General features: G+C 34.7%; 2 protein-coding genes across 2 annotated transcripts in view; one reads left to right on the forward strand and one right to left on the reverse strand.

Annotated features, from left to right (window-relative positions):
• The first annotated feature begins 5883 nt into the window (after positions 1–5883).
• LOC114349403 (protein phosphatase PTC7 homolog) overlaps positions 5884–13675 on the forward strand; it is a 136038-nt gene continuing 128246 nt past the window's right edge. Inside the window, exon 1 of the mRNA XM_028299765.2 lies at positions 5884–6318. Coding sequence (XP_028155566.1) covers positions 6093–6318 — 226 coding nt within the window. The 5' untranslated portion in view covers positions 5884–6092. The remainder of the gene's footprint in view (positions 6319–13675) is intronic.
• On the reverse strand, positions 9278–12284 carry LOC126888695 (52 kDa repressor of the inhibitor of the protein kinase-like). Its single transcript, XM_050657068.1, has 2 exons — positions 12004–12284; positions 9278–11886 (listed from the first exon to the last, which is right to left on the reverse strand). The coding sequence occupies exons 1-2, from the start codon at positions 12070–12072 to the stop codon at positions 9565–9567; spliced, it is 2391 nt and encodes a 796-aa protein (XP_050513025.1). The 5' UTR covers positions 12073–12284; the 3' UTR covers positions 9278–9564.

The following is a 13675-nucleotide window of genomic DNA, read 5'->3' on the forward strand; positions in this document are numbered from 1 at the left end:
TTATAACATAACTACAGGATAACTTTACGTTAACGATAACTTCGGTCATCCATCACAGGGCAGATGACTATACCTATGACATGACAGTTCTTACAAAGGACAGAAACTTGTCACTTACTGCTGCCAACACAACATTTCAAAGGTTTGTTCCCACAGTTCAGTGTACTCTAACCAAAGATCTTATACACATAGATTGGGCCAACTCCGAAAAATAGCGTAACGCGGAGCAGTTCGGGTCGGTGGTCTATCTATCTCTCTCTACTGGCGCTTAGCTTTCTCTCTCTAGCATATGATGGCTGCCGCCTCTGTGTAACTGTCGTTCCATTACTCCCACCTCTTGGTAGATACGCTCACACTCGCACGACAGACAAAGATAGGTAGACCACCGTACTTGATATCGACGTTACACCCCGATGCAATGGGTGCGTTCGGACGACCACAGCGGCTGGACAGCTGAGCCAGAAGTAGCTGTCAGACGTCACCGCTGGAAGCCAGCCGCTGAGAGATTTACCACGATTTACTAAGCTTTCCCTATCACGGCTGGATACAACCACTCAGCCGATTTCTGCTGACCGCCAGCCGCTATGGTCGTCCGAACGCACCCATTGTTTAGCATATCCCTAGCCAGATCTATTCTTGACATCTATTCTTGACATTCTCTGACTCTAACAATCTTCCTCAAACCTGTAAAATGCTTTGTGGTGAAATTAAAATCTCAAACTAAATTTAACATTTTCACAAATTTACAAAATTATCATTAATTAATGATTTAATAAACACATCTGCCAGCTGACTCTCTGTAGGAATATATTCAATTTTAACATGTTACTGTTTACTAATAGTCCAGAAAGCCACTGCGCATCCGCTAGGAAAAATATTCTAATTCGGATTTTTTACACAATCTTACTCAAAAAGGACTCCTTTTAACAAATTTGCGTGTTGCCAGGACCAAAAGGTGGTCAAAAAATTTTTAAACGTTTTCTTTTTGTTTTTTTCCTAAAATGTATTTTTTTGCATGGAAAAAAGTTTTTTTAGGTTTTTTGGATCATTCCAAACAGAAAAGGTCTTTAGTGACTTTTCTCTAAAAATGATAGTTTTTGACAAATAAGCGATTTAAAATTGAAAAATTGCGAAATCGGCCATTTTTAACCCTCAAGAACTATGTGAAAAACTGAAAATTTGAATGTTGCCAAGGTAGGTAGATATTCTTTAAACATCGATTTATGAAATCCCGAAGAGTTTTTTGCAATACAATATTCAAAGCTCCTTTGTTTTTTAATTGCTAATCAAGCGTGCGCGACACTATTTTCCACCGACATGCGACAGTATGGTGCAAATGAAAGGAATAAATTCGTTATTTCTTTTCGTTATTCGATGCTTTTTTTAAATAAGAATAGGGGTCGTGTGCTAGCATATTTGAAAGGTTCTTCAATTATCTATTCAGTAATATAAACATTTACATAATTATTTATACAGGGTGTCCAAAAATTTTTTATTAAATTAAATTATTTGACAAAAAAAGAAGTAGAAGGACACCCTGTATAAATAATTATGTAAATGTTTACATTACTGAATAGAGAATTGAAGGACCTTTCAAATGAGCTACCACACGACCCCTATTCTGATTAAAAAAAAATCATCGATTACGTCATCACGCCCCGACGGATGACGTCACTAGTATACCATATATGCCACAATATCATAACTTAAAAATAAATATCGACCTGTTTCGGGATTTTTCCTTAAAGCGCCGGTTTACGAAATAACGAATTTATTCCTTTCATTTGCACCATACTGTCGGTGGAAAATAGTGTCGCGCACGCTTGATTAGCAATTAAAAAACAAAGGAGCTTTGAATATTGTATTGCAAAAAACTCTTCGGGATTTCATCAATCGATGTTTAAAGAATATCTACCTACCTTGGCAACATTCAAATTTTCAGTTTTTCACATAGTTTTTGAAGGTTAAAAATGGCCGATTTCGCAATTTTTCAATTTTTAATCGCTTATTTGTCAAAAACTATCATTTTTAGAGAAAAGTCACTAAATACCTTTTCTGTTTGGAATGATCCAAAAAAAACTAAAAAAACTTTTTTCCATGCAAAAACAATAATTTTAGGAAAAAAAAACAAAAAAAACGATTAAAAAATTTTTGACCACCTTTTGGTCCTGGCAACATGCAAATTTGTTAAAAGGAGTCCTTTTTGAGTAAGATTGTGCAAAAAATCCGAATTAGAATATTTTTCCTAGCGGATGCGCAGTGGCTTTCTGGACTATAAGTCTAAGCGCTTGTTCACAATGGACGTAACCATAAGATGAACGTAAACCGTAATTTGTACATAATTTTATGCAACGTTCACAATAGACTTAAATTTTACGTAAAGACAGCCTGTCTTTTTTACGTATTTTTGCGACTACCTTAAAAACTATGCATCTATAGTATTTTTACTACAAAAGCGATATTACGTCATAGTTATATATTAGCATAGAGAGAGTGTCATTCAGAACGAAGTGACGACACCATCTTTTTTATTTGGATTAGTGCTGTTTCACTCTTACGCATAGTAAAGCTGCTACAGTTGTCCTCCTCTTCCGTGCCTATATTCACACTGAATGTCATCATAGATTTTCCATACAATGTGTTAGAAAGAGATGCAGCAAACCAGTCCATGAGATCTTGTCGTCAGGAAGCGCGGAAGGTAGGCTCCCTCTATGTTAATATATACCTCTATGTATTACGTAGGTCAAAATTTTTTACGTAAGAGAACTGTCAAAACATTAGAATGTGACTTTTCATTATTGCCATTTTTATTATAAACATGGCAATAATGAAAAGTCACATTCTAATGTTTTGACAGTTCTTTTACGTCAAAAATTTTGACCTACGTAATATCGCTTTTGTAGTAAAAATACTATAACAAAAAAAACTGTATAAAATATTTCTGTAGGTTATAAATACATATAAATAAAAAAACAAAGAGATTCGTTCCTTCATAAATCTTCTAGTTAAAATACAAAGAGTGATACGGTAGGTAAGATGAGTTTGTTTTTGCTGCATGCTCAAATCGGTGTATTGAAATAACAGGGAAACTGTCGATTTTAGGTGTATAATGATACTGATATCTTTTGTAGTGCTTGAAAAGACCTTTAAAATGAGCAACACTTAGGGCCGGTTGTTCGAACGCTAATCAACAATGATCACTATCAAATATTAAATTACTGTCACCAACTGTCAATGTCAACTTTGATTGGGTTGCTGAAAACATAATTGATTATAATTATGAGATTAATTAATCAATTAACATAACGATTATTAACATAATTGAATAACTAATTTCATAATTGTAATCCATAATTATGTTTTCAGCAACCCAAATAAAGTTGACATTGACAGTTGGTGACAGTAATTAAATATTTGATAATGATCATTTTTGATTAGCGTTCGAACAACCGGCCCTAAATGTCGATTACATTCAAACTAAGCGAGATATTCTGCCAAAAAGTTGATGACTAATGTATTTTAAGATAAGAAATGAGAAGTATATTTAACTCCTCCCCTCATCCATTAGAATTTAAATACATCGTTTTCCTTCTACAATACTTTTTATTATAGTGTTATTTCTATGTTCAAAAAGTTGGACTGGATTAAAATGAATGGTCTTTGAAAAAAATAAGATCAAATTATAGAGCGCATTTTTAAATTTTCTTAAAAATCTTCCTTTTCCTCCATGTAACTCGAAAAATGTAAGAGATGCGAAAAAAAGATACCACACAAAAATGTAGGGCTTTTTCAGATAAAAATTTCCTTTATATTTTTCAGTACTGTATCTCTTATCATTTTCAAGTTACATGGAGAAAAATGAAGATTTTACAGAAAATTTAAAAGTGCTCTCTATAATTTGATCTTTTTTTTTCAAAATCCATTCATTCTAAACCCGTCCAACTTTTTGAACATAGAAATAATACTATAATAAAAGGAAATGTGGAAGGAAAACGATGTATTTACATTTTGGTGGATGGGGGGTTAAAATTACTTCTAATCTTTTCTTAAAATACATTAGTTATCAATTTTGTTTGCAGCATATCTCGCTTAGTTTTAACGTAGTGGACCTTTAATATAGCTAATTTTAAAGGTCTTTTTAAGCACTACAAAAGGTATTGGTAGCATTATACAACTAAAATCGACCATTCCTCTGTTATTTCAAGTTGAATACACCAATTTGAGAATGTACCAAAAAACAAACTATTTTCACCAACCATATCTCTTTTTGTGTTATAACTAGAAGATTTATGAAGGCAAGTGTCTCTTTGTTTTTTTATTACCTACAAAAATGTTTAACATAGTTTTTTAGTTAGATGCATAGTTTTTAAGGTATTCTCAAAAAACCGTTCAATGTTTCATGTTTCAATGAAAATGGTCAATTTTCAACCACGAATATCTCAAAAAGTATTGAGTTTTCAAAAAAAAAATTGTATTTGCTTAGAATTAGGTTCTCTAGCGAATTCCGTGGTAATTTTAACCAAAAAATTTTCCACCCCTAAGAAGGGGTGGAAACCATCCCCAAGATAAAAGCACACATCGGCATAAGGTAGACTTTGAATTAGGAGATAAGTAGAGGCTAGGCCCAAAATTTCATTAAAATCCATGCAGTAGGATAGAATTCGGAGGTAATATCCTATTCTTGCTCCCATTGACTGGCGAATTAAGGATTGCAGCACATAGTCCTGTCGCCAGGGGGGGTACAACGGCCTCGTTAATTCAGATGGACTTACTCAAGTTTTTTTTATGTATTTTGACCCGTAGAACACGAATTTTTTGGGTAACAGTTGATCCGGATGTCGATAAGATTGTTATAGACCAAGAACTTGAGGAATCAAATAACAGCGATTTTTGGCAAAACAAAACAATATTTTGTATTTTTTGGGCCATTTTAAGTAAAAAATATTTCTACAAGTTTTTTCGTAGGATGCACAGTTTTCGAGATAAACGCGGTTGAACTTTAAAAAAATCGAAAAATTGCAATTTTTGAACCCGAATAACTTTTGATTAAAAAATAAAATAGCAAGTCTGCTTACCGCATTTGAAAGTTTAAGTCAAATTATATCGGTTTTGATTATTTGCGTTGGTAAAAATTTATTTTTTTATTGTTTAACAAAGCTATAAACACGTAGGGTTTCCCGTGCTTTTACATGCGTTTTAACGCATGTAACGTAGAAATAGTCTTGATTGCACTAGTACCTATTCTACCTACTCGTTCGATTTTAAATGAGAAATCATAGAAACATCACTCACGCACTAGTTGTTTGTAGCTTTGTTTAACAATAACACAATAAATTTTTAGCAATGCAAATAATCAAAACCGACATAATTTGACTTGAACTTTCAAAGGCGCTAAGCAGAATTGCTATTTTATTTTTTAATCAAAAGTTATTCGGGTTTAAAAATTGCAGTTTTTCGATTTTTTGAAAGTTCAACCGCGTTTATCTCGAAAACTGTGCATCCTACTAAAAAACTTGTAGAAATATTTTTTGCTTAAAATGACCCAAAAAATACAAAATATTGTTTTGTTTTGCCAAAAATCGCTGTTATTTGATTCCTCAAGTTCTTGGTCTATAACAATCTTATCGACATCCGGATCAACTGTTACCCAAAAAATTCGGGTTCTACGGGTCAAAATACATAAAAAAAACTTGGGTAAGTCCATCTGAATTAACGAGGCCGTTGTACCCCCCCTGGCGACAGGACTAACAAAAAATTTCACTTCACATGATAATTTCAAAATATGAAATATTTTTGTCCCGGAGTGTATATTTAGCTTTATATTCGCAATAGGTGGCAACACCGCAAGAAACTTTGTGCAAAACAGAATTTTGTGACCAAACGGTAACTAGATTTCAGCTTAGCTTAGATGAATATTTTTATTCATTTAGTGTGGTTCCCTGCTGCGTGTTGATATTGTGTGATAGGTGCTAGTCGTGTGATTCGATTTGTAAGAATGGATTTAGCCTAATAGTGTTTGTTGTGCTGTGAACTCATCAAAATTAAAACTGTAAAAATGAGTGTGTAATATCCTCGTTATTTAGTGTCGTATAATGCACTCTTTATTAGTTACGGGACGATTGTTATCCAGAGCAATTTGGAATGGAATCGCAAATGTCTCAACTGCAACAGATCCCAATATCCAAAAGAAAACTGAGCCACATTTAGTATCCGCTGTTTGTGGCTTTTCTAAGGAGAGAAAAATTCAAAGACTGATCAAAGGACAATTCGGTGACGATGCCTGGTTTACAGCGAAATACAAAACTGCGGACGTCCTGGGTAAGATCCTGAATGAAAAATCCTAACCTAACCTTTAGCACCTATGACGTTTTAAAATTGTTATAGTTTATTTATCTACATAACAAAACATTACGCAGATGATTGTTGATATTGCAGATTAGTAAATTTAAAGTAATCAATATCTGTTATTTTTTATATAGTTCTTCATTGATTTATTACATAAATTAGTAAATTGGAGGTTAGACTATATTTTTTACCTGCTACAAGGTCATAATATTATTTTAAAACAAAGTAGGTGAGAGGATATTATTATAATTCTTTGGTTTTAGCACTTAAAAGTGGCAAAATCATTTGTTTATTTATATGCTAAATCTAGAGAGTAATAATAAAAATATAAAACTTCTAGGTAAATTATTTTTCTAAATATGAAGTTTATTTCATGAAATACTACTTCAGCTTTCCCTGATCCTGGAAAGGGTGAAACACTTTAGATATCTGGGTAGCAGGATTGACTGCAGGGTTGAAAGTGATGAGGAAATTTTGACCATAGTTGAACTTGCACGAAAAAGCTTTATTAGCTGGCGTTCAGTATTGTGCATAAGTCTGTCATTGACCACACGTCTCAGGGTATTGTGCTACATCTGGTTCATTGTGTTTATAAAAAATCTTAACAAATTAGAAGCATTCTAGTTGTGGTGTTACCGTCGCATGCTCAGAATCCCATGAACATCTGAACATCAACATCAGAATTGATCAATACAGTAATCCCTCATTATTCGCGGACTCATCAACCGCGGTTTCACTTATCCGCGGTTGCGATATCTGTTGAATCTTTAATGAGAATGTTTTATTATTTTTTATAATTTGACCAGTCGCATTAAATTACTCATGATACACCACTGGCACTTGTTCTTAGTAGTAATACTACGGCAATTAGTTTATAGTTCAGAAGGTTTAAAATACCCGCGAATGTAGACGTTGATCTCAGCGTCTTTATTTTTGTTGACATGATAATACATATTTCACAGATACGCAATTTTATCATATTTATTTCTATGTACTAATATACGTATCCAAATTGGGATTATGTCATATTCTTCTTTGGATCGTGGATCCCTCGCCAACCACGGTTTCACCAATCGCACCTTTCTCTTCGGAACATAGCCCCAGCGGTTGAAGAGGGATTACTGTATCATAAAAATATGAAAGAAAAATCATATCAGTCATATAATGAGAGGACCTAAATACTGCTTTCTCTGGTTGATCATCTGTGGCAAAATTGAAGGAAATCGCTGGGTTGGAACTCTGGTTGATCATCCACGGCAAAATTGAAGGAAACCGCTGGGTTGGAAGAAAACAACTGCCCTAGCTTCGTAACATTAGACAATGGATAAGTTGAACGGTCGAGGAATTGTTTCATAAAGCTGTGGACCGAGAAACTAGCTATATGACTATAGCTAAAGCTTGAAAACAAGCACAACACACAAAGAATAAGAAGACACAAAGAAGAAGAAGCTGAACTGGGTTGTTCCAAGAAACAGTGGGTGGCCAAGTTATTAGAGAACTGAATTTTTTAACAAATAGTTCACTTCAAAGATTGCATTTATTTTTTGTATAAGAAAGTGAGGTATTAAGGGCACAAAACCAATGAGTTTTGTTAGTAAAACCATTTATGTTTTTCGCAAAAAAATTTTAACATAAAATCACTAATGTTAATATTTAGTGGTGCACCGTTTTGCAGCAATTAAAGCCTCTGTGTGTCAGAGCATGCTCTGAATGCAAACTTTGTTATTTGTTAAGTTTGGATTATGAACCATTCTTTAACTCCTTTGCGCCGGATCATCATACAGCAAGTAGCACCTTATATACAGATTCACGTGCTTACCTAGTGGAGAAGACAAGCTCGTGATGCACCTGTGTGTATCACGGTATGTAGCAGACAGTCAAGCATGATGCACAAGGGTGCATCACCGTACCGAAGGGGTAATAAGGGCTTCAATCAACTGCCACTTCGTGGGGTTAACATCTTTGGCGATCGCCCATTCCGTTAACTCACACATGCTCTATGAGGTTCATGTCAGGTGTGTTTCTCGGCCAGGGCAGAACAGCAATATTTTCAAAATGTAATTTTTTCCCTGGAGAACCTTTCTTCAAGCTAAGGCAGTAGCCGAGTTTCAAGTAGTGCCTTACACTAGCCCAGTCTTATTGACCCTTCCACAGTGTATAAGAGTTCCATACCCTTGACCAAGATTACAGACCACACTTGACACTAACCGTAGTAACTGGATGTTTAACCCTCTCCACAATGCAATCTGGATAGAACTGCTTAACAGGACGTTGTCAGATCAAAGCACTTGTCCACCAAACTCTGGAATGTTGATTCGTTGCAGAAGTGTAGCAGTAGATAGATAATATGCGCTGTTCATGAACTCCATTCATTAAAAAGTTATACTTACTTACTCGACTCCAGTCTTCAACAATCATACTTTGGTGTTGTCAAAATGTCAAAAAACAATTAAAAGTAGAAAATACAAAAATATGTGTAGTGTCCCTAATAATTTGGCCACATACTTTATATTCATGTCTGTTCCCAGATTTTAATATCATAATATAATATAATCTGTCATCTATCTTTCAAGTTATTGACGATCCATTCCTTCGATTTTGCCTTAATTTGTACAGTGTTTAAATATTTTACTTATATGTGATTAAACCATAGTTGATTGTAATAAAATATTCATTTTATGTTTGTTTTTGATGTTTAGATTTGATAACAACTTTGTATTTTAAAACAATCTCTTTTTTTGAAAACAATTTCTGGAATGGAAACTGATTTGTCAAAAATAAACATAAAATGTAATTTTTATTACAATCATTTGTGGTTTAATCCCATGTAAATACAAAACTTAACTTGAACTCTTGAACATACCACAAGAAAATCGTTTCAGAAGCTTTCAGTGGCGTAACCAGGATTTTCTTTTGGGGGGGGCCTCTCAGTTACTTTAGAAATATACCTATACCCATCTATAAATATAAATATGAAGGTTATACTATTTTCATAGATTATTATCCAAATTCAATCAAACGCAAACCTGAACCATACTTAATAGCGAAAAATATTTGAAAGTAATATCGTATAATAATAAATTTATGTATGAGGGCATTTAAATTTATATGAACTAAATTTGTAGGCCATGAAAAATTAAAAGAGTAGTGAACATTAGCTTTTAATTAAATAACGTATAAAAGAAGAGTATAATACTTATTGCTTACTGTTTACTTTTATCACGAAAGACTTAATCTTCTGGTTGTTGAACTGTTGAACTCGTTTATGACATCCTCTATATTTACTGGTATATCTCGGTGGACGGTTAGTAGTGTTAACATTGTTAATCTTTCTTCCCCAGTAGAATTCCGGAGGTAGTTTTTCAGCCTCTTCAACGTTGAAAATGATCGTTCTACTGAACTTGTTGTAACTGGGATTACGGCGAGAATGGTTAATAAAATTTTAATATTAGGAAACATGTCCCAGTCCATGTTTCTAAGGGTATCTAGCGCACTTTTGGGTAACTTATCTGCTGCAAATGTCTGCCAGTGAGTTTTCCATAGATTGTACTCCGCTTCCAGAATGAAATTGTTTGAACTCCGCAGATCATCTTTGTAAAACTCTAATGCAGGTCTTAGGTCCTCATATTGTTTTTTGACAGAGGTAGCGGGCACAAAATTATCAAGCCCTCTTAATATATCCTTGTGACTTAAAAATCTGTCTTTTAGGGATGTCATTATTTCATCTATGTAAGGAATGTATACCGTACGACGATAAAACTCTTCTGGAGTTCGTGATTCGATATTTGACCGAAATCTTTGTGTTCCAACTATCCTCGGAACCATCACAGGAACTTCTAATTTGTTTGCTAATTCTTGAGCCATGTTGAAAACTTTTGAAAACTCGTCATCTGTCCTCATGTTAGAAAAAGTTTTTTCCGTCAAGCTGATTTTTTCTAACGCTGCACCTAACTCAAGAGTTTCCTTTTGTAAATATTTGGATGTAGTTAATGTTACAGATAACATTTTTGACATTATAGTCAACGTTATTATAAATTCGAATTTACATAAGCTTGTATGTAGACTAGCAGCTTCGATAGCTGCATCATTTTTATGGTTTTCGATGACAACCTCCAGTGCAGAAATAATGCATTCAAAGCATTCAGCTAAAACAATAACTGCGTCATGCCTTTCCACCCATCTAGTTTCACAATATCTATGGAGACCACTATTGGCTTTCCCTCTTTCTTCTAACACATCTCTTAGAATCTTAGCTCGCTTTGCTGAAGCTCGAAAAAAAGTGCTAATTTGAGATATTTTGGCGAAACAACTTCGGATGCATGGTGTTTTTGCAGCATCGCTTAAACACAAGTTTAGGCAATGTGATGAACAATGTGTATACACTGCTTTAGGAAAATCTCGTCTTATGATCGACTGAACACCGTTGAATGCCCCTCGCATCGCTGATGCTCCATCATAACCTTGACCACGAACATTTTCCATTCGAAGTCCTAGCCGTATGATTTGTGATTGTAATGCAAAAGCAAGACCAGCTCCGGTTACGTCATCTACTGGAACAAATGTAATAAAGTCTTCTCTCAGATCAATGCACTCAAAATCAACGTAACGAACACAAAGTGAGAATTGTTCTACACGACTTATGTCAGTTGTTTCATCACCTAGCACTGTAAAGAAGGTACATTTTTTTACTCTCGTCAAGATGGCGCTTTCTATCTGTTTCCCCATAAGAGTTATTAACTCATTTTGCACTTTGGGACTGAAATATGATGCATTTCCTGGAGCATGCTGTATGTGTTCAGCTAATATATTGTCACCATGATTAGCTCGGTAGCGTAACAAAGCTCTAAAATTCCCATCATTTATATTAGGTTCTTCAAGTGACAGACGACCTGAATCGCGATGGCCTCGCAATGGCATCTCTTGTCTCCCACACAATACTATGGTTTCGATAATTGACCTTAAAATGTTTCGGTTTCTTTCTATTTCAGTTTTATTTTTTTTCTGCAATTGTTGAATTACATTTTGCTGTTGTCCATCAAAAACTTTTAAAAATTCATCCTTTGCTATGCTTGAGTGTTGATGGTATTTTGTCCTAGAATGCTTCTGAAAAACTTCAATGGCGTCTTTCCATTTACGGAAAGCTTTTTTTACTAAGTTTTCCGGAGACTCATGATATCCACTACCAACTGCTGATGGACAAAATACTACACATAATTTACAAAATGCACCTTTCAGCTTATCAGAGTAGGCCAACCAAGGAAATCTCTGCAGCCATTTAACTTGGAAAGTGCGTTTCTTTGACCCAATAATTTCAATACAGAACTTGTGGGAAGGCAAAGGTTCCCATACTCTTCGTAATAAAGTTATCTTATCTGCATCACTTATGTTTGATACTCCAACAAAATGCCCAATATCATTTTTTGCAAATACCAATCCTTCAACTTCGACTTGAGTCTTTAAACATCCTTGGAAACTGGAACAGCTGGTGGTAGTGGCCTGAGAAGTAGATGGATTGGAAAAATCATTTGAACATGTTGCAACCTGAAATCAAACAAGAAACAAGTATAAAAAAATTGGAAAACTATCAACAATCAACAGGCCACAAAAGTATAAAAATTTGAATCCAAAATAATTATTATTATTTGAGTATCTACTTACGTTTATCGATCTAGATTCCCCCTCACTCTCAATATCCAGACGAGGTTTCTTTATAATAAATTTGTCCATTTTAAAAAAATAAAAACTGAGCAAATTGTAAATAGTTTATAACTTTTAGAAATAAAACGTTACTACAATGTCTTTGTGGACTCGTGTCACGTCAAGAATACTGAATGAAATTTCTTATCTTTTCAACTAACGAGAAGCACATGTGGAAGTGGAAATACTACAATATCGCCAGAAAACTAAATCCGCAGTCCGCACACCGCACCACTGAAATACTGAAAACAGGACGTCTCGTCGGAGCAACGGTTATTAAGCGAATGAATCTGTGGCTGTGGCTAGAAAATAAATCTAATAGATAGGGCGCTCCTGTTCGGCTCAAGGTCGCTGACCGTCGGCTAGATGAGATGCGTTAGAGAGTTACCCTGAGACAAAACCCAAGATTTTAAAATAACTGTAATTTTATGATCTTGTTGCGGTGGGCAGTTGGCTTCTAAGAAGATTAACTATATCTGAGAGAGAGAATGTTTTTTTTCGTTTCTGTATTTTATATCGTGGTGAAAAATAGAATTGGTAATTTCGACGAAGCGCTTGGGGGGGGGGCCCGGCCCCTCTGGGCCCCATCCCTGGATACGCCGTTGGAAGCTTTGTACCTACAGTATGTTATTTTACCTGGAGAGACTATATCAAAAGTATTAATTATTTGTCTGAAGTTGAATGACAAGTTCCTTAAGGAAGACCCAAAAAGAGATGGATTGGATTGATGCAGAAGTCAAAATATACGAGCTTTGAGATTCACTGGTCAATGAAGTTATTAACAACTTCATTGACCAGTGAATCATATTAAAGAGGCTAAATGTTTCCTTAATATATACCTCCATGAATTAAGTGTGATTCAAGGATATATTATGTTATTTTAATATTAAAATAATGTTGGATATGGTAAACTCCAGATATGTTACCATTAGGATAGTGAAGTTGTTAAAGTTACCTTCTTCTTCGAATGATGCTACAGCCTAAAGTTAGCCTTGGCCTCCTGTAATTTCTACCTCCAATATTTCCATTTAACACGTTAATCGCCATGACACCCGACATTTGGGTTTCAGTTACTGTGGTCATATACGCCCCGACACCCATAGGGCAACCTTCACTACTAGCGTTAACATCAAAGCCTATAAACCAACTGCAGTGCTTCGAAACGCATTTATCTATATGAAAGTTTTTACAGAAGGGCCTGGCAGGCAGGGACGTATCTTGCCATTCGGGCGCCCTTGGCGAAATTCAATGATCCCGCCCCCCCCCCCTTCCCACAAAAAACGAGACTCCCATTAATTTAACCCACAATTTACAGGACTGTAATGTAACAATTTTTAAATAGTTTTAGGCAAATTACTACAACTACTACTTTAAAATGTATTAGGCCTGGTAGCCCGATCAAAGAACAATCTGACCCCAAAAAAATAAAGGAAGGATGAAAATTTGGGAATAGATAGTTGAAATTGTCTATTATTATATGTATAAGAAAAAGTTTACAATTCTACATCCCCTCAAAATAAGACCGGAATTGAATAAAATGACTAATTCAAAACAACTTTTGTTCTATAGAGTTTTTTCGCTAAGTCAATAATTTTCGAGTTATTTGCGAGTGAATATGTTCATTTTTAACAAA

Source organism: Diabrotica virgifera, chromosome 1, assembly GCF_917563875.1.
Source record: "Diabrotica virgifera virgifera chromosome 1, PGI_DIABVI_V3a".
In the NCBI taxonomy this organism is placed as follows: domain Eukaryota; kingdom Metazoa; phylum Arthropoda; class Insecta; order Coleoptera; family Chrysomelidae; genus Diabrotica; species Diabrotica virgifera.